General features: G+C 38.6%; 1 protein-coding gene across 3 annotated transcripts; it reads right to left on the bottom strand.

The window, feature by feature from the left end:
- Positions 1-508: 508 nt before the first annotated feature.
- HSPA4L (heat shock 70kDa protein 4-like) lies at positions 509-19,697 on the bottom strand. Of its 3 annotated transcripts, XM_009879258.1 has the most exons (19): positions 19,646-19,696; positions 18,047-18,187; positions 17,288-17,410; positions 15,719-15,818; positions 13,836-13,969; positions 12,683-12,927; positions 12,520-12,596; positions 11,170-11,321; positions 10,572-10,678; positions 10,043-10,176; positions 9,040-9,242; positions 7,617-7,664; positions 6,381-6,482; positions 5,723-5,860; positions 4,788-4,913; positions 3,537-3,644; positions 2,290-2,409; positions 1,633-1,794; positions 509-1,202 (listed from the first exon to the last, which is right to left on the bottom strand). In XM_009879258.1, exons 2-19 carry the CDS (start codon positions 18,071-18,073, stop codon positions 1,008-1,010), a joined length of 2,301 nt encoding a protein of 766 aa, XP_009877560.1. In that variant the 5' UTR covers positions 18,074-18,187; positions 19,646-19,696; the 3' UTR covers positions 509-1,007. The 3 variants fall into 3 exon arrangements, with proteins under 3 accessions (XP_009877560.1, XP_009877553.1, XP_009877568.1); XM_009879251.1 differs by lacking the exon at positions 7,617-7,664 and having other exon boundaries at positions 19,646-19,697; XM_009879266.1 differs by lacking the exons at positions 6,381-6,482; positions 7,617-7,664.
- Positions 19,698-23,653: the final 3,956 nt, after the last annotated feature.

Genomic DNA, 23,653 nt, shown 5'->3' with positions numbered 1-23,653 from the left:
TAAAATATTTGACCAGAAGGTTTACATGCTGAGTACCAAGGCTTAAATAAACTCTCCGTAGTTTTTTCAAGTTAGCAACAAAGAGCATTTAAGCAGTATCAGATTGCTAATATCCCCAGCTTGTGCAGCGCAATTTCTGTTGTTTCTCCTCCCCAGCACAAGATGTCATCAAAATGTAGATTTCCTTCAGAACAAAAGTGGAAACAGTAACATGTGCAATAAGACATTTTCAAGGGAAAGCAACGTAACAGTCCTTGTATATCCTACCCCTTCATACTATTATCATGAGCATTGTCCTATCATTAAGCACAGTACGTTATGTACAGCGATGGGCACTGAGACCATTTGCTTACTTTCAGCACATGGCTGAGCCTTTATGCTAGCATGTTGTAACTCCTATTGTTAGTGGTATGGGAATCTAAAAATATGTTTTAAGCTTGTATTATTATTCAGTTTATATGAAAAAGACAGTACAATTCTCATGGTACATCAACAAGATGGACTAGTATGCCAGCTAACGTCTATTTTAATATTTAAATTATAACAATACAATAACTAGAAAAGGTCAGTGCTTCAAGTGACAAGTTTGCCACTTCAATTCCAATATTTTTCCAAAATAAAGATGCAATTAGATCTACACTTGAGCATCAGTAGTGCAATACAGTATCCTTTCCTGAATAAAGGAGCTGAGGTTTATCCACAATAAAAGCTTTAAATAAGGTAGATTGTTGCCATTTATATATCAATTTTGTATGTTTGATATAAAATATATTGGGAAAGCTTCAACTGACTTATACAATCTACATTTGGCTAAAGCTCCACGTAAGCAGCATCAGTGGAAATGAACATCAGAGGTGTACTTAATAGAAAACACTTTCAAAACTACTCAGCAACAAATGACAGAAGATTGGCTAAGAATAACTGAACATCTGAGGTGTGTATCAGACAAAAAGAATGGACCCTGTGGTTACTTGCACTATTTTGAATAAGTAAAAGAAACGCAAGATTTAGTCCACTTCCATTTCTCCCGGCGGTTTGTTCTGCTGAGAATTGTCCTTCGCTGGTTCAGGTTTTGTTTCAGTACCGCTCTGTCCGTTCACTGGTCCATTGTGTTCACCATTAGCTTTCGACTGCCCGTCGTTGGGAGGTTCTATCTTCGGTTTGGGCTTGTATATAATGGGGTTACAGAAGCTATCCAATTCCTAGTTGTAACACAAGTGAGAGAGCAGGTTCATTGGGTGGCACAGTAACTGCTTTCAATTAGAACGTCTCAAATTCATCTCAGGTTCATGATGACCTGTAACTCTGTTTCCAAGGACTAGACTTTTCAATTCCATCAAGTCTATAAACTTAAAACCTTAGCTTAAGAGCTTCTGACCTGTTAAAAGCCTATATGGTAACCCTTTTTCTAGCAAGCCTGTTGCTGTAACTCAGGCTATTTTACAAAGGGTTATTCAGAGGTAAATCAAGAGCCAGAGTGGAACATCGATAAAACTGTTACTCCCTCTGTATGCATCCTTTCATAGCTTTACAAGTCTCTGCAGGTGTAATATTCCAGCTCAACACAGAGACCAAAATCTTGTTAGAAAAGCTTGTTAGACTGCAAAATGAACCATGGTGTTTTTTTTTTACCTTAGATTTTGTCAGGATTTCTGCCACTTTGACAACTGGATCCTGAGTTAGACTTAGTTTATTCTGGGCATTCATTTTGCTGTTCAACCAATTCATAGCTTCATTGATGTATTTTTCAACTTTTTCCATCTCAGCAGGATCTAGGTGATCGTACTTTTCATCCTAAGGAGGGAGAAATTTGTATCAATTCATGTATGTGCCTCACTGAATTAAGAATTTCATGAACACGTAATGAATAGGTTAACATTGCTGCAAACCCCTAGAAATAGTCTTAACAAACGTTTAGTGTGACGAATGACTGTAGAACACCGCCAAAACACAGGCTAGTACTGAAGTTGAAAGGAAAAAAAAGCACCTGAAATGCACTGCAGTTTAACTAACCCCAACAGGTAGTCCTTTAAGTTACAGAAACACTGGTAGCAAGCGTACCTTGAGACACTCATTTCAACTGGTACAAATCACCATAAACCGTGACTATGTTTAATTCATGTTCTCAGGAAAAAACAATCCAGACCAGTTTTAAAAGTTTACAAGAGCAGAGGCACCACAGCCATTTTCAAGCAGTTTAACAGGTAATTACGCAAGATGTCTTTTCAAACACAACTCTACAGCCAGACTCAGAAACCCGCAATAATTGCCTCAATAATTTGCTTCTACCTTGTTTTTGAATGCTTCTACTGCTTTCATAAGGAGCTGAATCTTCTTTCCCAGTTCATTTAAAACTTTTGGTCTCTCTTCATGTTCCATGTATCTTTCCTGAATAGGCTGTCCAAATTTCTGGAAACATAAGCACAAAGATCTTGACAAAACACAATTTTACTTTAGTCTGCTCTAAGAATAAAACATGGCATTGGAAAGAATGCTGTCACTAACTACTTTTCTCACCCATTCAAGAGCTTCATCTCTGCATTTTGCTTTAATGCACAAAGAAACCCTACCAAAATCCAAAAGTTTAAACAGAGGAGTAGTGCCTGTTTTTATTAAGCTTAGTATTTTGCATTTCAGCAAAAAAAGCATTTGGAACAATGCATTTGGAAGAGAAACAAGACAGGATTTACATGGATGGTTTAATTTTGAAGTACTTTGTCTGAAAACCTTCACTTTTATCCATTGTCTGCTTTTCCTTCTCTCGAATACTGGTATCCAGGCAAGGCGGCAGTTGCTAGGATCTACACTACTATTTCTATCAGTTATCCTGCCCGCAAAGGAAATCTAAGTTGAGGGAAAACAGTGGGAGCCTGAGAGCTAGAGACATACTCAAAATGTATTACAAACAGAGTAGTCACTCATCAGAATTCATGTCTTGCCAGAAGATAATTATAATCTGACGTATTTAATGTTTTTTTGCCATTACTAATCAAATGATACAGTGAAAGGTCATGGTAAAGCATTCTTCAGGCTTTATCCCTAGATATTAGACCAACGATACAGTTTTATGACACAGGTATAGAAGACCACTGAAAAAAAGGAAAACCAGAGCATCTGTTCTGGAATGTAATTATGAGTACCTGGGAGAGCAGTTCAACTACTCAAAGGCCTTTTTCAGTTTCTAACAAAACTAACAGAAAATATCCAGAGCCATTAATTCTATTGTCACTAGTGACAATCTGCTGCATTTTGACTGTTTTCAAATTAGGAGCACAACCAGCATTGAAACAAACATTTAAAAACCCACCATTTCTAGTTCTAAATACTGTATTTCATAACTAAACTACATCCAGATGTAACCTGAACGTCTCTACTTAAAGTTCATGGATTTACACAACTCACGTATGGGTATGCACACACACATCCTCATGAAAAAACTCCAACAAATAGTGCTTACTTAGCCATACCTGCTTATATAAATACCCCTACCACCAAACACACACGTGATTTTTCTATAAAGTAATTTAAAACCTTACTCTTAATTCCTGAAGCTTATCCATGTATACTTGTTTTGGCTGGTCCTCTCCATCTTCATAAAGCCAGTTTTCCGTGTCCTCCAACATCAAGGTCAGTTTGTTTGAATCCTGTGAAGCAAGTTAGGGACACTCTAGTTGAAAAGACAACGTGACAAATGAGACTTCTCCCATCAGAACACTAAGAAGCCACTCCACTCAAAAAAACTTCCGTCAGTTTCAAGTATTCTAAGTGATAGTGAAGGAAAACAGTAACAAACAGTCTTCAAAGCCAAGATTTTACCGAATGCTAAGAGAGACAGGACAGCCCTACTAACATGATTTGCAAGTCAAGTTTATGGGACTGACACAGCTTCAGGATTGACTTCGTCAGAAATCACATCCATCTCTTCAGCGTTCTTGCAAATTATCTCTACATGGCAAGTTCTGCTTCACAGGTTCTCTGATAGCAGGATGAAAGAACAGACAAATTTGGATAACTATATACAGCTGTAAGTTTAAAGTTCTTTTAATGGACTCTACTGGCTGTTTATAAAGATTTTTATCTTTAATTATTTAAAAATAAAGGTCTGAGAGGTGGTTTTAAAATTGGCATGAGAAAGGCAGCCTCACACCCTTGAGTATATATGGGAAGGGCACCTGTACTGCGCTGCTGGGTTGATGATCAGCTAATCCAGAGGGCAGATCTTAAATGTGCTCCTGGACATTTCTTGTTTGAACAACTGCTTGCCTGTGTACCAGCCACTTGGATTTTGATGGCTGTTAGACAGAAATGGTTATATGACAAGTGTTCATGAAATACTACTTTTGCAGAAGCCCAGTGTACAGCTTTCCTCATCAGCTTTTATGTGGATTTCAACAGCATCCTAAGGTGGAAACACTTTCAAGTGGGCAAAGAATCATGTGTCTAAATTAATGAAATTAGACCATTACACACAAAGGTACAAACACTCCATTCCCTACCCACTCATGCCATCTAGCTCATGGTGGTCTGTCTTGCTTTTCTACCCTCACAGGATTCTTTTCTGTGTGCATCCAGAATCCCTCTTTGCCACTCAGAAATTTCCAAGACAATAAAAAACTCTGCATGGTTGCATGTCAAATGCCATGTAAGTGTAGTTAGAACTTGTGTGTAGTTAGTCTATTTCACATCCCAAGTCCAAGAGACCCCTGGCAGCTTCCACATAACCTACTCAAGACTTAAAAATACAAAGGAATTTTTTCCAAGCATTCAAACACATAAATAAGTCTTACTTCTTCAGTGATGAATTTCTCAAAGACTCCACATAGTTTGTCTCTGAAGTCATATACGTATTCTTCAACAGCATTCTTAGCATCATTTCTTTCTTTCTCAAGCTTGTCTTGCATCATCATCTTCCCCTAGGGGAGAAAAGCTTATTTAAAACTAAAAGTCTATCAAGTGCCAAGCTGAATAATTAGTCTCTTGAAGCTGTATCAGACGTTTGCAGAAGCCTGCTAATTGACAAGTACTGATTAATACCTTCACCTTTGCCTAAGTCCTCTTCACTGCAAGCAGAACTGAAACTGGGAGGGAAAAAAGAGTTCGTATTTGGAAGCTGTCTGGCAAGTGCTTCAGTGTAAACGGAGGAGACACCACTCACGGTCTGACCACCACAGACAGGACTAGAATTTAAGATAAGTCTTGACTCTCATTTGGAAGTCATTAGGAATCATTCTGCCCTACAAAAATTATTTCATATTTTATTCCTCAGGCTGACCACATTTCAGATAGGAGATTACGCTGGTGGGATCTTCAAGAACTCTCTAAAAGGCAAGTTTACTATATATGGTTATCCCTTCCTGGTCATGCAGAACTTGAAGGGCAAAAATGCGATATAGCTAAAGACACAGCTTCTCTAAAGCACCGGAACCCCTGTAAATGCTATTTCTGACAAGTACCGGGTCAGTCACTAACAATTAAGATTCCTGTACAGCCTTCACTGGCAATCCTAAGCATTTCCTGCATGAAAACAGAATTGATACTTTGGGTAACAACAGAGTAGTGAAGTCTAGTAAAACTAAGTGATTTCACTAGAAAAATCAACCAAAATAAAACTCCTTACAATTAAGGACAAACCCCTAAAAGAACCGTAAACTGGATGGCAAGTTTATGGTTGCAAATATTTTCTGGATAATTATTTACAGTGACATTAGTTTATGCTGCTTACCTCATTTTCTATATAGCAATTAATAAGATCTTGTCCCAGTTGCCTGTAGAGGCTTGCCTGTATAGGTAGGTCAATACTCTTAACTTTCGCTTTAGCCTTTGGCTGGGCTGGATGATCTTGCCTGTCTCCAGAAGCAGCCTATAAAAAGATTTACACTACTAAGAATCTTTCAAGAATAGAAAAGTTAACATTTATGCTCAGAAAAGAGAGACAAAAGTAACTAGTGAAATAGCTACAAATTAATCATATGTAAATGAAGCACCTAATTATTCCTCTGCTATTGGGAATCACCACTACCTTAGTTTTGAATTAAACCAGTGGAATTTACTTTCTTCAAATATAATCGAGAGCTGTTGAGGAAACTTGTTCAAAAGCTAAAGGCACTGCATATTCTTCTCCCTGATCCTCTAGATTACATCTTCACTATAAAACTCTATTAAATAACAGAAACTTACTTCAAAGCCCTAACTGTACACTGCTGAAATTGGAAAAGTGCCAAGGTAGGATTCCTAGCTTAACCATTTCAGTACAGCTGTACTCCTCAATACAGTCCCATGTTTTGCAACTAGTATGATTTATGACTTGGAGAATGCTAAGGGGAAAAAAAAAGTCTGAAGGGAAGCAACATTACATTTCCTTATCAATACTGAATACGAACTTTTGTTTCAGTTCCTGCATTTTCAGTCTCCTCATCTGCTTGGTTCTGTTGTTCAGCGTGACTTTTCTGAATACCTTCATCTTGATCAACCTGCATTTTATCCTAGAAAAAGATTTACATAGCTGAATGCAAAGGTTTGCTGTACCATTTAAGACTGATGTCAATTACAGTAGATCACAGACAATATACGGACTGAAGAATTTTTGATTCATCATGTTTCAACATTTTTAGATAGTACTTCTACTTGTATCTTCTCAAATTAGATGAAACTTCTGCTCTGCCTGTCCCCCTTGAAATGCGAAGTTGCCATCTGTCCCCACTACAAAATTACACTAAGCCTTGTAAATACTCCCTTCATTTTAAATTAGAAATAAATACTTATAAAATGTAAGCACAGAACATTCTAGAAACACAGCATTAACACAGGGAATAACAGATTCTCTATGGAACAGCCAGAACTTTGACCTCATATCATTTTTCACCTGAACCTCAAAGTTTGTAATCCAAAGCAGAACTAATTTAATCACCACCATAATTGTTACCTGTATGTGTCTCACAGGACTACAAAAATTAGTTTCTGTAGTAGCCTCTTGGAACATATGACCAACTGTCTTCGCTCCTTGCCACTCCAAATTAGTAAGTTTCACTTAAATTTATCTGTAGTTCACCTATGCCTTATTCTCAATCTAAGGATCTTAAAGACAGATTAATTACCAGTGCTGATCACTTAAATTAATTCAAGTAATACAATTCTCTGTCATCATTACAAAAAATTTTGTAAAATAGTAATGGCTAAGTCTACAGTTTGCAGGATGACTCCATTATTGGGACATCTAGAGCACCAAAAACTCACGAGCTGTAGCTGAGGTCTGAAAGGTCTATGACTTCCATTACAAGGAATTAAGGTGCTCGGGTTCACAAACTACATATGCATGTAAAATAATTTACTGTTAGTTTGGCAAAATATAAGAAAAAGTTATTTGAGGATTTCAAATGCGAGCACAGGGGCGTCTGTTGCAGTTTACCTATGTTCATTGGTTCAGTAAGTTTTTATGAAAACAGTTGAAAACAAGAAGACTGCTTTTACCAAATTCAAGTTTTGTCATTTCAGAGTGAAAAAAATAGTAATTTACTGTTCTCACTGTTCACACAGAAAAAGACAACAACCAGAAGGAACTGTTTAGCCTACACAGAAAAGCTAGAAAGGGGGAAATAACACATACATACACCACAGACCTCCTCCTCAGAGTCGAGGGTATCATCCTCAATAATGAGAGGTAATTGCTGACAAGCACCATTGTAAAACAGAAGATGCGTTAGATGAATGGAATTACTACAAACTGCGAGCCTGAGGATGCAACTGGTTACTCTTGTACCGAACACAGCGTACTCCTTTTAGTAACCTCCACGTGCAAACACCAAACGTCCCTTTCAACCTTTTTTCACTTGTATACAGACGTCAGATGCCGACCACTTGTCCTCATGGAACTGCATCGTGTTTGGCATCTCAAATATGCTCAGATTCCTGGGAAGCGCTACAGTATTTAAGAAGTTGCTTATACCAATTATGCAATGCTAACTGTATAACCACTTGCTCCAATTCCTGTAGAATGTTCGTACTACAGTGGGAAAACCTGTTAAGAATAATTTTTAAAAGACAATGATGGAAAAAGCATTCACCCTTTCCTTCAAATAAAGCTGCCAAGTGTCTGCTGTCCCTAAGGAATGGCTCCCTCAGTACGTGTGACGGCCTGTGAGACGGGTCACTTCGCTGAGCACTTTGTAATCTCCGGAAGACAGCAGGAGTGCGAAGCAGCAGCTTGCCCACTGCTTTATCCTCTTTTTCTCTACACCGTCGTCTCTCTCCCCTGTGAGCTGTGACATAACCAAAAGCCCAAGCTATGGAAGGGCACAAGCAAAAAAATGACAGGCTGCCAAGGCCACCGCCTGCATGCCCTTCCCAGCTGCAAAGCGCTCCCTGGCACTCGGCCCTCAACTCTGCGGTGTCCAACCCAACAGCCGCACCTCACGACTCTCAGTGATCTACTTTCAGTCTGCAGTGCATTATCAAGAAAGCTGATCCTCCTTGTACTGGAATGAGAGAACGTAATTTTGTTAATTTCTCAAGTTTTAATGACAAAGCCATTGCATATTTATTACTAGTAATTTTTCCCTATGGGCTTATAAGCCAGATTTTAAGAACTACTGGTACTGAAATACAACAAGTGCCCTTAGTGAACGAAAGTTTATGATGAACAAGTTTTCCATATTTAAAAAAAAATACATTTTTATTCAACGAAAATGCAGTGCTTGAGGAAAAACTAATTTTTAGAATTCATTTGTCAACAGATTTCATTACATATGCTGCCATTTGATACCAACAACTAGATAATGCTAAGACTAGCAGAGAGAAGATAAAGAACAATGAAAAAACTGCTTGGTTCTTTAGAATCTGGTTTTACGTTATTTTCTGGTTTCTTAGGGCCACATGTCACCAGTACTCTAATCATAAACATGAAGAAATGTGTTACGTAACTGAAGAAGTAATTTAAGGGTGGAGAACTACTAACTGCAAGAGCTATACGCTATCATTTCATCTCTAATTATTGGCTCTGTCGTCAGAATTACAAGGAGTGTAGATATTTACAAGTTTACATACCAGCTCATCATCTCTGCCTTGGTTTTTACTTGATGATTCAGTGTCCATAGGTGTATCATTGTGATCTCCCTCTACGTTCTGCTTCTCTATTATAGAAGCATTAGCCACGCTGAAAAGGCCATGAATATTGACGCGCACTTTAACCTTCACTTTGGAATTGTCGCCATCGTGTTGGGGACCAACATTTTGAATAGTGAAACGCCCTTGAAAAAAAACAAAGATGGTTTTAATTTTGTTCCAAAAAAAAAAAAATAGTGAAAGAGGAGAAAAATAACTAAAGGAACTAAAGAACTAAAGAAACTTCCAACTTAGTGGTCAATTCTGCAGCTAGATAAACTAAAGCCTGGCTCCTCAATTATTATCACCTAACTAATAATTAATAAGATGCCAGCTAATTAGGTGTTCTACTTCTCTACTGCCTTCTCTAACCACCACACTAGAAAAACTACTCTGATTCATTTCAACCAGTTTCCTTCATCCCCATAACTCAAACTCTGCACTGACAAAATGTCAGAGAGATAAAAGATTCCATCTTAATTTAGCACCATGAACACCCTACGCATTCTGGAGAATGAACAGTGCTTATCAAGGCTTCTGGAAGCAGTGAGGCTGCTAATTACTTTGCGACTTGCTGGAAATTCCAATGAGAATGATGCAGACCGTGCATGTGAAGGGTAACATTCCCTCCTGCAAACACCACTTGTACAGATAGATAAACAGGTAGCACTGAGTTTGTACCTGATTCATAAATTAGTAAATAAAATTGTGGAATAGTTTAAAGACCCTGAGGAGTCTACTACTGAATGCAAGTAAGGTAGTATTAGCTACCAGGAAACATATTCATACCGTTTAATACAACTGATACTGTTGGAGCACTGCACCTAAACCAAGACAACTGCACTAAGCCTCTCCCATAACATCAGAAATATGCAAGTAACAGGAAAACCCCTTTTCCCATTATCAACAGGAGTTGTGTATGGGCTTTTTATTCACACGGCCTTACCTATTCTGGAATCAGGATAAGGCACTTCGTGCGGATGGGTATAGTAAGCTTCCAGGTCAAAAGGTTCTTTCTTGTGAAAAGTAATTACTTTTGAGAATGGAGCAGCGTGGTTCTTACTGAAGACTTCACATTCCCTGAAGCAGTAAAATATTAAGTAAGGTCAAACTAGTGAGCAAAACATAAAGGATAATGACATTCTAGGTACGTTAATGATCAGCAGCCATGCCAACTAAGCAGCTAAATAATTTCAAGTCAGTTTATGACAAGAGTTGCAGATAGAAGGCCTGTAGGTCTCAAAGCTGGACTACACATTCTTTCACACTTCTTAAAAATTAAGCAACTTGAGAGCAACATTTTTTAATTAAATATATTTCCATTTATTAAGCAGTAATCTGAAATCATGAGGTATGCAATGAGAGTAAATGAGAACTGCTCAAGTGGGTGGCCTGTTCAAAGTCTATACAATAGTTCCAAAATTTTTGCTTATATACACAAGCACAGACTTTTTAGTAGGCATCACACAACTTACCCTGTTCCTTCTTCATAAGATGATTTCCATCTTAACGTTATAGAATAAGGAACAACATCTGTGATGGAAAATTCACGCACTTTAAAAGCTGGGGAAAGAATTGCACACTAGAAAACAAAGACCAGAATTTTATTGTATCCATGTAGTCAAATAGCAAGCACAAAGTGCAAAAAGGCTACAATTGTATGGGTCGCACAAAAGTTCTGCTTATTACAGAATTTTTAACCAAAACTTCCTATGCTTAGTTGAAAGTTAATCGAACTGAAAGATGGAACCGACGTAATGGTGGCAGATGCCACTCTCCCAGTGACTGTCAGTAGATACCCAGCAAAGCTTCCAAATAACCACAGAGAAGTGGAACAGTGTAATTTGGGTGATCAAATTTAACAGGTCTCTAACAAGACCCAATATGACACAGCAGCAAATTAACAAATACAATACAGTAATTTCTGACACAGTCACCGTCATCAACTGTTCAAAGAACAAGTAAGACTCTACACTTATTTCAGCTATAGTAGCATTTGCTTATGGTTAGTTGTACTGCATTAGTACATGATGTTAAAGAAGCAATACTGGAGTTTAGTTTCAGTAACTATACCTGCAAGGCACAGCCTCTTGCGACAGCTTCATCAGCATTTAGCGTGGTGCTTATCTCTTTACAGAAAAAGTTAGAGATCTGTTCCTTGACTGCTGGAATTCTAGTAGCCCCACCTACTATTTCTATACTGTAGATATCTTCACGCTGAAGTTCTAGAAAAGAGAGTGCATGGCCTTTAGTTATCATCAAGATATCCAAGAGCTCTATCTGGACAATAAAAAAATACATCTGGAAGAATTACCTTATTATCTAGACACTGTAACAAGCCCTGAATATATTCAATAGCCCACAAGATGTTAAAACCAGATTTATCATGATCTCTCCTACTCCAACTCTTGGTCCCTCCTGCAGGCTACAAAGTTTTGCTGCAAAGTTTGCAGAAGCCAAGCATCAATGAGGGCAGCTGTTATTTAAAATGCACTGTCCATGTGTATTCCCCTTCGGGTGTGCATAAACTCAGCAGTGTGAAATTGGGTTTTCTTTGGCAGCCCAGCACACTGGACAATACCTCACCCCTCCCAGACAAGAACAAAAGTGAAACCCGAAGACACCTCATTTTATGCCTGGTTTAATGTTGGTTGCTAATAAAGAAAAGCAAAACCCTTAACTAAAATGATATAATAAATATTAGACTGTGCTTGCAGGGTATCTTTCTAATTCTGAATTCAAGGTATGTGTATAAAATGATCCTGAACAACTGTCAGTCCTTGAACAGTTCTGCTCAGCAGTTATTCAGGTTCTCTCTTCCTGTCTAGCCAAGACACAAGATAAAAATTCCCCCCTTTCTTTTAGTTGAAGATGCTGGAATTAGGAGTAAAATCTTTTCACATGAAAGTCCACCTCTCTCCTTTACACTACATTAGGCAAAAAAAAAAAAAATTAAAAGAAAAAAATTGTTATTAGCACATGCTTCAGGTATTTTATTTCAGTTATATACTGCTAGATTCTCAGGTCAGTGAGGACATATATGTATTACATATGGAACAGGCTGGCCAGACAGCTGCATTAAAGAAGAATAGTTTTCCCCATCGTGGCTTTGGTTTGGTTGCTTTGTGTTGTTAAAATAAGTAATCTTTTCAGAGCGCCAACCTTTTCCATTACATAGGGAGAATGAGGGTCAATGAACTAAGGCTGGAGAGTGATATGTGCACTACATGAGGCAGGAACGGGATCATGCATACATGACAAGCATACGAATGGAACTTACATTTAACTTTTCAGTACTTAGCTTTGCAATTCTAATAAATACAAAAATATATTAAAAAGATAATCATTAAAGAGATCTAGGATAAATGGATTACTAGTTACGTTCTTGAGCTAAAAGTAGCACCTGAATTAACTCCTACTTACTAGCTTGATCCATGGCTGCTCTTAGAGGAGGTTCCACTCTGGACAGAAGGCCAGCACACAGCTGCTCAAACTGAGCCCTGCAGGAACAGGGAAAGTGCTTCACATTACAAGACAGCTTCAAGAGCACACGCCATCACCCTTCAGTGACAGTAATGCACAGTACCTGTTCATCTTACTGGAGACATCAAGATCGTTCATGAAGCACTCAATATTGAGTGGAAGGTCAGAAGCATTTGCACTCATAAGCTTTTTGAGTTTTTCACATTCCTGGTACAATCGTAGCAGAGCTCGAGGATTCTCTTTTACATTCAATTTGTATTTTGTCCTAAACTCTTCAGAAAAGTAGTCTACCAAAGCCTCATCAAAATTCCTGCCACCTACAAAAGGGTCAAAGGTAGTAGCCAAGACCTGCACGGAAGTGAAAGAATGAAGATTGAAAGTTACTAGACGATGTTTGTTTAGATAGAGGGATGGCTTTCATACAGGCACTAGTGTTCTAAGTTAACACCCTGAAGAACAGACTGGACATGGGAAAACTGGCAGTTTTTCTCACCTCCTTCTCTGCAGTTGCCAGACAGAACAACTTAAAAAGATGACTCCTTAATTATTTAGTTCCCACCCTCCCCAAATAAAATACTGTCCCACCTGCCATGCTATTTTCTATCATGCTGCAGCAGCCCCTACTCAGTTTATTAGCTCACTAAAGAAAAAGCACACTAGGATAGCTGTTTTGTCACGCTACTACAAATTTTGTGTCCTTTACAACAGGAAAACTCACTATCACCTTTCACATGACTTCAGATGGCAACATTTGGCTACTAAAAAGACAAGTTTACAAAAACATTCAGCCTTCAGGAGCTCATGAACAAACATCTCCAAACCAGAAAATAAAGACTGTTCAATTTTATTTCACATCCTACTGAATTTAGATTCTGAACCATCAAGGATGTAGCAGGGGCAGTGGGGAGAATTGTCATGGAGCAATTCAGGGAGTTCAACAATTTCCCATAAGTCAGCTGCAAAACTACAATGCTTATGAGACTACCAGAATATACAAATATTTCAGTGATAAAACATGGCACAAAAACTGTGCAGTATGCTTAATTGTCAAGTCTTTTTAAAAAATACACTTTGGGAAATTTCATTTCTGAAATAGCAAAAAAAAAAAAAAATCAACAGAAAGTTTGTAGTCAGCATTTCCAAAATATCTGCTACAGGTTTTGTTTTGTTTTAGTATCCACAGAACAGTATTCTGAGTACTGTCCGTTTATATACTTCAGGAATACAGGATTTTACTGTAGGACTTAAAAGATTACCTTCAGTTTTCCCTTGTTAAAAGCACAGATTGAAACCTGATACGCAGAATGCCCCATATCTACAAACACCACGTTTCTTGGCTTCTCTTCCAAGGCTGGCAGGTCTTGCTTGTATATTCCATAGGCTAACGCAACTGAAAAACATCAGCCCACAGAAGTTAAGAGAAAGCTGTACGTAACTCTAAAGTATGTATTAGAAGGACTGCCAAATCCCGCCCCCAACTTGCGTTTACTTTTTTGAAACACCTCCTTTACTTTGCTCAAATGGAACATAAGCGTCAAAAGGGTCAGAAGCTTTAAACCACTACAAGTTGCCACACTATTTTCTTATTGTTTGCTTTGGAGTTATACTAGCAAATTACCTCAATATCATTCATCTAATTGACATTTAAGTATTCTGAATAATCTAACACCTCTTTCCAACAACAACTGCACACTGTGCACCTTCAAAGCACTAACTTAAAGCCAGCAGCATATGCACCATCATAGATTTCAATTTTTAGGTTCAGGATGTATCAGATTATTTATCTTTGCTTCTGCTTAAAGAAGTACTGTTCATATATAAGACAGCTCATCACAAAGCAAGTTCACCTGTTCAAAAATATTTTTCACTGACAAGGTAGGAAACAGATATCAAGCAAAGCCTGAACACTACTAAAGTGTTAAAGCTTTATTTCAGTTCAGCTGGTAGCCAAGTTAACACTAATTTGTCCAACTGCCCAGATTAAGTCTCATGCTACGCTTCTCCTTTTAAATGCCTTACTTACAGTACTTTTTAGGTCAACCCTGCAAAATTCAAGCATGCTCGAGAGATAAAATGCATCTAAGATTTCAATACCCGCACTCATTTGCAAAGTTGGATGAAACTTTCTATGAGCAAAGAGAATTTAAATCAAGAAAAAAAAGCACAGAAAACCAGTTATAAAGGGCTCCAACTTAAGTTCCCATAAAGTGTTAACATATTTCTATACTTTACCCTAGAATTCACCAACATCAGAGGAAGGCAGCAAACAAATTAGAGAAACAACAGTTGTGCCAATGCTACAGCTGACAGCATTGCCACAAGTTTAAACTGTTATTATCCTACAGACTTACACTTGACTTAAATATTTTGAGAAATACAGTTAAAGTTGTTTCTAAATATGATCAGCAAATGTGCTTTCAGAACAAGAACCATAAAAAAGCAGTTTGTGTAGAAGCAGCTTTTAAAGCATACATATTAAGTAGTTAAATATGAAAAATCTTTGGATTACACATTTTAACATTTCCCTTTTAACATATTTCACTTCAAATTAATACTATCTTATGACAAAAAAGATGTGTCTAATACTTCCATGAGAATTATTTTACTGCAGCACACTCTTTTTCCAGTAAGCTGAAAATTAGAAGACTCAACTAGACACTAAAGTCAAATAATATATTTAATCTTTCAGACAAAGGCAGGTTACATCTGATCTATGACACTGTACTATACTATTACTTAAAATAAAAATTGAGAATTTAGGTCATGTCCACACCCTAGCTGCATCACTATAGCTCCATGGCACAGCAGAGGTAAGCACAGAGACCAGTTTTATTTCAGAAGCAGAGCAACTACTTTCGAGTGGCACTGTATTCAAGTGAGTAAAACACCAACTCTAATCATGTCTCCTAATTGCTGAACAACACTCCACCAAAACAGCCGCTGTGTTTCCAGTTCCTGAGCTGGATTGGGCAGTACTAGCCTGGATCCCTTTTTTCCCAAGCTCCTAATTGTGTAACAGGAGTATGTCATCACCCTCACAGATTCAATAGCCTGAATAGGTGTTAAAAAAACCCCACAGACCCACCCAAAAAGAAAACAAAAAAACCACCCTAACAACAAAAAAGCTGCTACCCTTTACCTGCTGTAGTTTCATTCATCAGCTTCAGACAATTCAATCCTGCAATCTGCGCAGCTGCCATTACAGACCTTCTCTCAGCATCAGTGAAGAAACTGGGTACCTGTTTCCAAAAAATAGTAACACAGGATATTATGAAATATGGACCTTTTAATTCAGACAAGTCAGACTTACCCATTAAGCAACCCTATATATTTCAATACCACAAGAAACTGTTATAAGCAAACCTCAGATGAATAAGGCAGTCTGAATAAAACAGCTATGTGCGTATTTCGATTAAATTTTCAAAATACAACAAAAACTAAGCAACAGCCAGTATTGTTTTAAACCAAGCAACAAAAAAACCCAGAAAATATTCTCTGCTTCTTCTCAGGAGTCTTTGATCTTAAAATCATTACCAGTTTCTGAAAACATTTGTGCAGCACAAAGTCAGCACAATAAATATTCATATCTAGCACCAAAATAGGCTACTGCAGAAGCACTATGGTGGGGCTGGACCTAATCCTGGTGCTGCACTAACGTTTAGTTACAACTAAACCTCCATCCAGATTTCCGTTACCCCGTCTACGACAGCACCGGCTCCCAGTACGCTACAATATTCAGTTCCACCAAAAATAGCTGAAGCACAATCAGAGCCTAGTTAGAAACTGGCTGCAGTCAGCTGGCAGATCTTCAGCTTCAGTCAAGCTCAAGACTGGGAACTACCTTCATAGTGTATTTCTTTAGCTACCACTGTGGTGTACTACCAAGGATCCTTTTTTGTGGGGGAGGCATTCTCTGTAAGTGTCTTTGTATACCGTAAGGAAGCAAGGAAAAAGATCAAAGCAGATTTCTAACAGCTGAAGTATCCAGCTTTCCAGTTTCCATAAACACAATACTTGATGCACAGACTTCTCACCAAAGCAAGAGCAGAAGTGAAGCAGTAAACAAAGACAACATGGAAAGGAGACATTCAGGACCTTCTATAAGGCACAAAACCTCATCTTCAAACTCCCCACCCTCCTACTCCCCACTCCCCTGCCCTGAGTGAGAACACTGGCTAAAAAAAAAGCAACACAAGTAAACCAGCCAAATAAAGAGCTTTTGAAACAAATGGAGGTAGTTTGGGCTTCTCAAATTGCCAGCAGGACCCTAGTAGAGCCATAAAGTTCAGGCAGGGGTCAACTACTCCACAACCCAACAGCCTTTAACTATCTAACAACAAAGAAATTTAAGGTGAATTTGGGAAGGTTCTTCAGAACTGAGGAGAACAAGCTTACATGTAAGGCAGTTCCCACTGATAACAAACTACAGTCACCAGGATTACTCTATCTAGCGCTTGTGGTTAGCCAGTCTGGATCAGCTTGAGAAGAATTCTCTTCTGAAAACACGCTCCTGATTTAACAAAATTTCCATCTTCTCACGCATGATTACAAAAGCATTCTCATTTGGAGAAACCTATAATAAAGGCCCATTTTTGGGGGATGCGATTCCTCTCCACTCCTAGTGCCTCTTGCAAGCATGCCATGGCATAAATGATATTAGCTTAAAGTTATCTACAGAAAGAATTGCAAAAAGTAGATTACAACTTACTGAAATCACACAGTCTGCCACCGGTTTCTTCAAAGCACTTTCTGAAGTCTCTTTAAGTTTGGCCAATAACATTCCTGTAATCTGTTCAACTGCGAACAGTCTCTCCTCATCTAGGTATCTCACCTGAAACCGAGAATTGCAGTTCTGTAATAAGCCATCTCAACTTCTCTCAAAGATGTGCAACTCAAACATTTTCTGTAATTTTGAGCATTAAGACCCAACTTTAACACCAGACTCTGGACACAAGTAACTCTCCATCAATTGATGCTAAGGATTTGTACTACCTACAGCAAATCACAGCAGTTCAGTTCAGCTGAAAATTATTTTGTGGGGAACTTCTAACATGAAAGTTTATTACACAGTCCATTTTACTGAAGGTCAATGGGATGAGAGGTATAAACATTCATAGCATACCTGTACAGGAGACAATGTAATACCTTTTTTGACCCTACTTGGTTACTAGAAGACATGAGCATCTCATACAAAGCAAGCACTCTAGATTTTCCTGGACATTTAAACAAGTCAATGAATTGCAAGGATAAATGAGAAATATAACAAAGCCACGCTAATGCAGGTTCTGTGAAAAATAAAAGGTGTTACTGTACTGGTTATCACCCGATACCTCTTTTCAAAATGAGTAAGAAAATATTTAAAGTTTTCTTAAGGAAAACTTAAGCCAGTTCAAACACAAAATTAAGGGATAAAGGTCCAACGTGCTCATCTTTGCCATTAAAATTCCGCATAAATCTCTGAACTCACCTTTACTCCTACAGAGCCATTTGACATCTTCTGAAGTTCATAGGGAAGTTTGGCCCTTTCAGCTTGTATGTAAGGATCTTCAAATGCTCTTCCATGCAGTTTTTTGAAACCATGTAATGTATTTTTTACATTTGTGACAATCTGTTGGCAAAAGATATTTCATTTTTAATTGCCCATGACACGCAGACTATAGAAGACCACCCAGGAAAAAATCTTTTTATCTTGGGCTTAATGCATATACTGAAGATCCATGTCAAGCCCCACACATTTACTGGAAAGCAAAGAGTAGAGGGAGAGAAGGAAGCACCCAGGATTTCCATTGAAAAATTTCAATTTTATTTGCTTCTTTAATATCCATTTGCTTGCTACCATAAATTTTCACTGTAATTTTTATTTTAGAGGCGTTTTCTGATGCAGTATAAAATATTAGAAATCATAATACGTATTGTTGCAATGGCTGTCTGCAAGAACACATGAAGCTATTACCTACATTAACCTTAAATGAAGTTTCAACAAATTAACACATCTGACTTCCTTTCAAATTCTCCACTAATTCAGGTTCCATCTGGACATAAAGCTTCGTCACACCTACTCTCTCATCAGTGCTTCAACCTAATTACTTGAAGGACAGACTTTTAAGTAAAGAAAGGATCACAATAAATAAATCCCAACGAACGTAATATTTAAGCTATCGAAAGAAATTACTTCAGAGTAATCTTCTCCAAGATAAAATTAGTCTAGTTTGTGTGTTTAAATAACAAACTTCATAGCTGGGAAGAGGACTAACAGGACACATTCCCACCAGCTAAGTTCAGGCATAACCTGATAAATAGTGTAAAGTTTCTGAGAAAGTGATACACCCTCTGCATATACTGACTGCTCACAGCACTGCCAGTGGGCTCTGATACCTTTATATCCGCCAGGCAAATTCCCAGTTACCTACAGGCCATCCTAAGGGGAAGGAAGTTCCATGCTAAGCAGAAGAAAGTTCTCAGCATGCTGACAGGATGCATGCATGCAAACAAAGAGGGTACGACCTGATTTTTAATTTGTAGATTGCTATTTTATTTGTAGATGGCTATTAAGTTTTTTTACATATTTTTCCTACCAAAGAAACGTTTTCCTAGCCTGCAAGTGAATTTCCAGAGGATTAGAGAACTTCTGTTCTAAGTTTCAAATTGAGACAGTAAATTACTAAGATGCATTCATTACACATCAGCAACATCAGTATCTATAACCAAACTTCTGTTGTTCGACTTCAGTTTCATCTTTTCTAAAACATAAGAATGGTACTCCTCCCTGTTGCTCTCAATAGAGCTTTAATGATGAAATTTAATGATGTCATGAGAAAGCAAGAAAAATAATCCTCTTTTACTGGGTAAACAAGGTTTTCTGTCTCTCTGAATGACAAAACAATGCACAAAGCATTTCAACTTTAGTACAGGAAATATACACTTGAAGCAACAACTATTACTGTGAAATGTACACATTGTAAAAAAATTACTTTAAAACAGAAAAATACAAGATTTATTCATTACTTCCCACAGTTCAACAGGAGACAAGTCAGATAAGTAATATGAGAGGTTTCGATCCATTTACCTGGCTCTTTGCTGCATTCCCAATGGCCCGGGTCTTAGATCCTAAAGATATACATGCTCTAAATCAAAACAGAAAAAAAAATCAACAATTAAGTTTCACAAGAAAGTACCATAAAGTATTTCCACAATACTTGAAAGCACCCACCAAAATTCAAGTAGCAGAACACGGATGCGGTATTTAACAGCATTATTACAAGAAGCACCAGATCTTGCAGTGGAATTCTAGTTATTTGGTTCCTTGCAAATTAGTTTAGAAACTGCAAATAACCACAATTGTTTTAATTATAATTGCATTTAAAGAATTCTTTAAAAGCTTGAGTGTCCTACAGATCTTATCATGAAAGTAAGGAAACAAGTTACTTGTGAGTCATTGCTTATGACCAAAGAAGCCTGTGGCATTTCATCAAAAAATCCCAAAATTCACCAGCCAGATTTAACTCATCCCCCCTGAAGTCTGATAGTAGCACCTTCACACTGTAAGAGCCATTAGCAACAATAATTGTAAGAAAACAACAAAAATAAACAAACAAAACAACAACCCACAAGCTAGGAACAGAACAAAACAACACCTCCTAAACCCAAAGTAGCTACATAGCTCCGTCCTAACAAGCTGCTGAGCTGCCTGAGGACCAACAGGCAGACCCTGGTGAAACCAGCAGAAGGGGACAAGTCTGGGAGCAGCTTCCAGCCCCCAGTTAGGCCCTGGGAAGCCGTGGAGCAGCCCGTGGCTCCCTGCTGCTTTCCAGGTTACCCCCCAGCACCTCTCAGCCTCCTCTGGCTACAGCAAAGGCTGCCCCAGGCCCCCAACAACCATGTGCCCACCACACTACTTCGCTTTGCACATTTAAAATGGAACCACAAAGAGAAAATAATCTGGCTAAACCCATTCAGTACTAAGGAACAGATACAACCTAGCTGTCATACGGTTCAAATTTAAATTATTTAACGACTGCAAAAAGGTCACTACAGTAGATTGCTTCCTGCCTCGTCTCCATCATCACTACAAGGAGGGCACTGTACGCAATTTGATCGTATTATCTAGCAACCTTTTCTGCTAGAACACCACGCTGAGCATGCCAAACCTTCTCCAGACTTAACCGCTGCAAACAGACAATTCACTGCCCTACATTTTCAAATATGTAGTTCAGCTTTCACAACGCCTCATGTCATTTAACACTACCGTTTCTAATTGTAGTTTGCAACAACTGCAAAAAGTCAGATAAAAGAACAATTTATAAAGGGCACAAATGGTTTACAAGACATTTATTTTATGTGAAACAACATGCTAATACTACCGTACCACACTTTTTCAGCGTAGGAATTGGACTGTTGGCAGACCGCATTAATTGCAAATACCCCTACGCAGAGCATGAGGCATGGAGTCGGAAGCTCCTTAGCCCTCCAGAGTTCTGGCCACTGTTTATTTCAATTACTCAGTTCTGCCTCAAGTGGATGGACGGTTTCTTCCTCCCTTGGCTGGGAAGCAGAGATGTCAAAGAATAAAACGTGCTCTCTTTGGCTCCAAACACTTCAGATGTATCCAAGACAGCCCTTTAGGAAGCACATTTACCACAAGGTCATCAGTGAAACAAGTGAACTGTCTCCCCCACCAGCACCTTCAGCCTGCTCTGCAGTGAGCTTCTCAACAGTACCCAGCACCTTCTAAAGGCAGCAACTCTCTTCATCAGAAGGACTTCTCAATCGTCTCCATGCATTGTTTTGATGAAGATGCAACCTCATCACTTTAATTACAGTTTGTGATTACACTAATTAGACATGGTCTGGAAAAATTTAGTAAAAAAATTAGGAGCTACCAACAATCAACTGTTTCTCCACAAAACCACAGCGGAGAGGTGCAGCACCTGAAAGGGCCATTTGCCAAGAGTTTAATACACCCAGCACACTAGGAGCGTGTACAACAGATTTGCTGGAGTTACCAAGTCAGAAAAAGCCAAATGGCCGTTAACATCCAAAGAGATGCTACGGCCAAATGCCTTAAAAGTACAAGTTCTACTGAAATGGATGGCTTAATGGCAGAATCTTTTTCCTTTCTTTCTATAATACTTGTGCTAAGGCTTCAAAGGCAATTACACATTTTGCAAACTCTCACAATCCCACACCTTAGATTATAGGGCACAGGTTTTATGTAAACAACATTAATATAGGATCACCTGAATGTTTTAACAACTGGGACATTGGAATTATGACCTAAGAGCGCTATATTAATCTGTGATAATACATATCTTCCATAAGTCTACACTAATTTTGTCTGTAGCACTGAAGTATGCTTACACGAACGCCGTACTGTTCTCAGCAATACTGCACAGCCACGTGAACCAGCTCCAAAACTGGAAGCTGGCTGCATTAATTAGCCTTGCCCAGAAAGAGCAATTAGCCCTGTAGAGCAGAGCTGGGACTGACCTATCTTTAGGACCTAACCCAGTATCTTTACACAGCTTTAATAACAACATGCTGCACATTAAAGTGTACTAGCTTGTCCAGAGCTAGTTCATGTATTTTCATACTGTGCTTCATAAATACAACTAACATTACCATTTAATATTTCTGGGAATAAATGCTACATATTTGAGACATATCCAATCAATGTTAACTATTAGCTAACTTCAAGTATCTAAATTATCTAAGTGCCTCCATAAAGAGATCATTTACTGTCTTGCTATGTATAATAAGCAAAAAAGTTTTAATTATTTAAGAGTTAGATGGACCTACATCACTCAAATCCTGTTGGAAGTAAAGTTTAATATGACAAACTTCCGTAACAGTAATAAACCTGTTATATTTCTGTTTATGTTTTTGGTTTGACAAAACCAACTTCAGCTGTTGCTGAAGACAACAGCATTAAAAACGAAGTTCCTCTTGTTCTCCTATACTATATTTTGGAGAAAGAGAAGAAAAAGACCAGGAAAAATGTCACTTGAAAGTATCTGCATGCTCCAGATGCTATCTTGCAAACCATGGTTTAAACTCCGTGCATAATCACTTCACAGATGTCTATAAAGTACAGTTAACACGAACACTAGTGTGCAAAACATAAAATACAATGAAACCTAAGTGACATTTATCTGCAAAGAACACACTCCAAGGAAAGCTAAGAATTGAAAGTGCTCTTCATCACAAGGGGGAAGGAAACTGCACCTGCCTGAGGACTCTCTGGGCAACAACTTCAGGGGGTTCCTTGCACAGAATTTTAAAGGTCCCAGAATTTCAGTCCTCATAAAATCTGCACAAGGATAATACCTTCTTGAGAGCTACTGTGAGAAGTATACTCTTCTAAGAATATAAAAGCATTTTAAAGAGTATACCCACTAATACAGAAAATATACATTTTAGCACTCACCTTCCTGGTGCTTTTAAAAAAACTTTTTGCAAAGTCAAACACAACCTACGTTTCCCCGAGATCAAAAAGACACCTAAAGCTACTATGGCCTCACATCACAGAAACAGCTTCCTGCTGTCGCCTCCGAACTGCTTTTACAAGACAAAGCACCATCCAAATCCCGACTTTTACGGGTACTACACGAATTCCCGCATCTTCCTCGAAAACTATACAAAGATGAAGCTCTACAGATCCTAGACGCATCCCATAGAAACAGAAGAGAAAAATCTCCACCTCCTCTTGCGTATCCCATCATGACGGCCATTGCCCACTGCCCTCCCCAGTCTGTCTCGCAAGACCTGGGTATTTCACGGGCAGCAGATGCGGCGCGGAGCAAGTACGAACAGGTTTAAGGAGAGGGAACTCCACGCGCCACTGCCCCGTCTCCCCGGTGAATCAACGTCCTCCTCCTCCCCCCCAGCCTCACCAATTGTTAATGGAAACGCTCCGGAGCTGGGGAGAACCCACGCACTTCGCGGAGACCTTCGCCGCGCCACACCAAAGCGTTCCAAGGACAGGACAATACAAAACCTATGGTGCTCTGGGACGCGCCGCACATGCGGCACACGGCGGCATTTCAAGGACACGGAAGAGTCGGAAGATGGGGGGTGG

Source organism: Apaloderma vittatum, unplaced genomic scaffold (assembly GCF_000703405.1).
Source record: "Apaloderma vittatum isolate BGI_N311 unplaced genomic scaffold, ASM70340v1 scaffold39150, whole genome shotgun sequence".
NCBI classification, from domain to species: Eukaryota; Metazoa; Chordata; class Aves; order Trogoniformes; family Trogonidae; genus Apaloderma; species Apaloderma vittatum.
The sequence above is the reverse complement of the archived record's forward strand: the minus strand, read 5'-3'. Positions and strand labels throughout refer to the sequence as shown.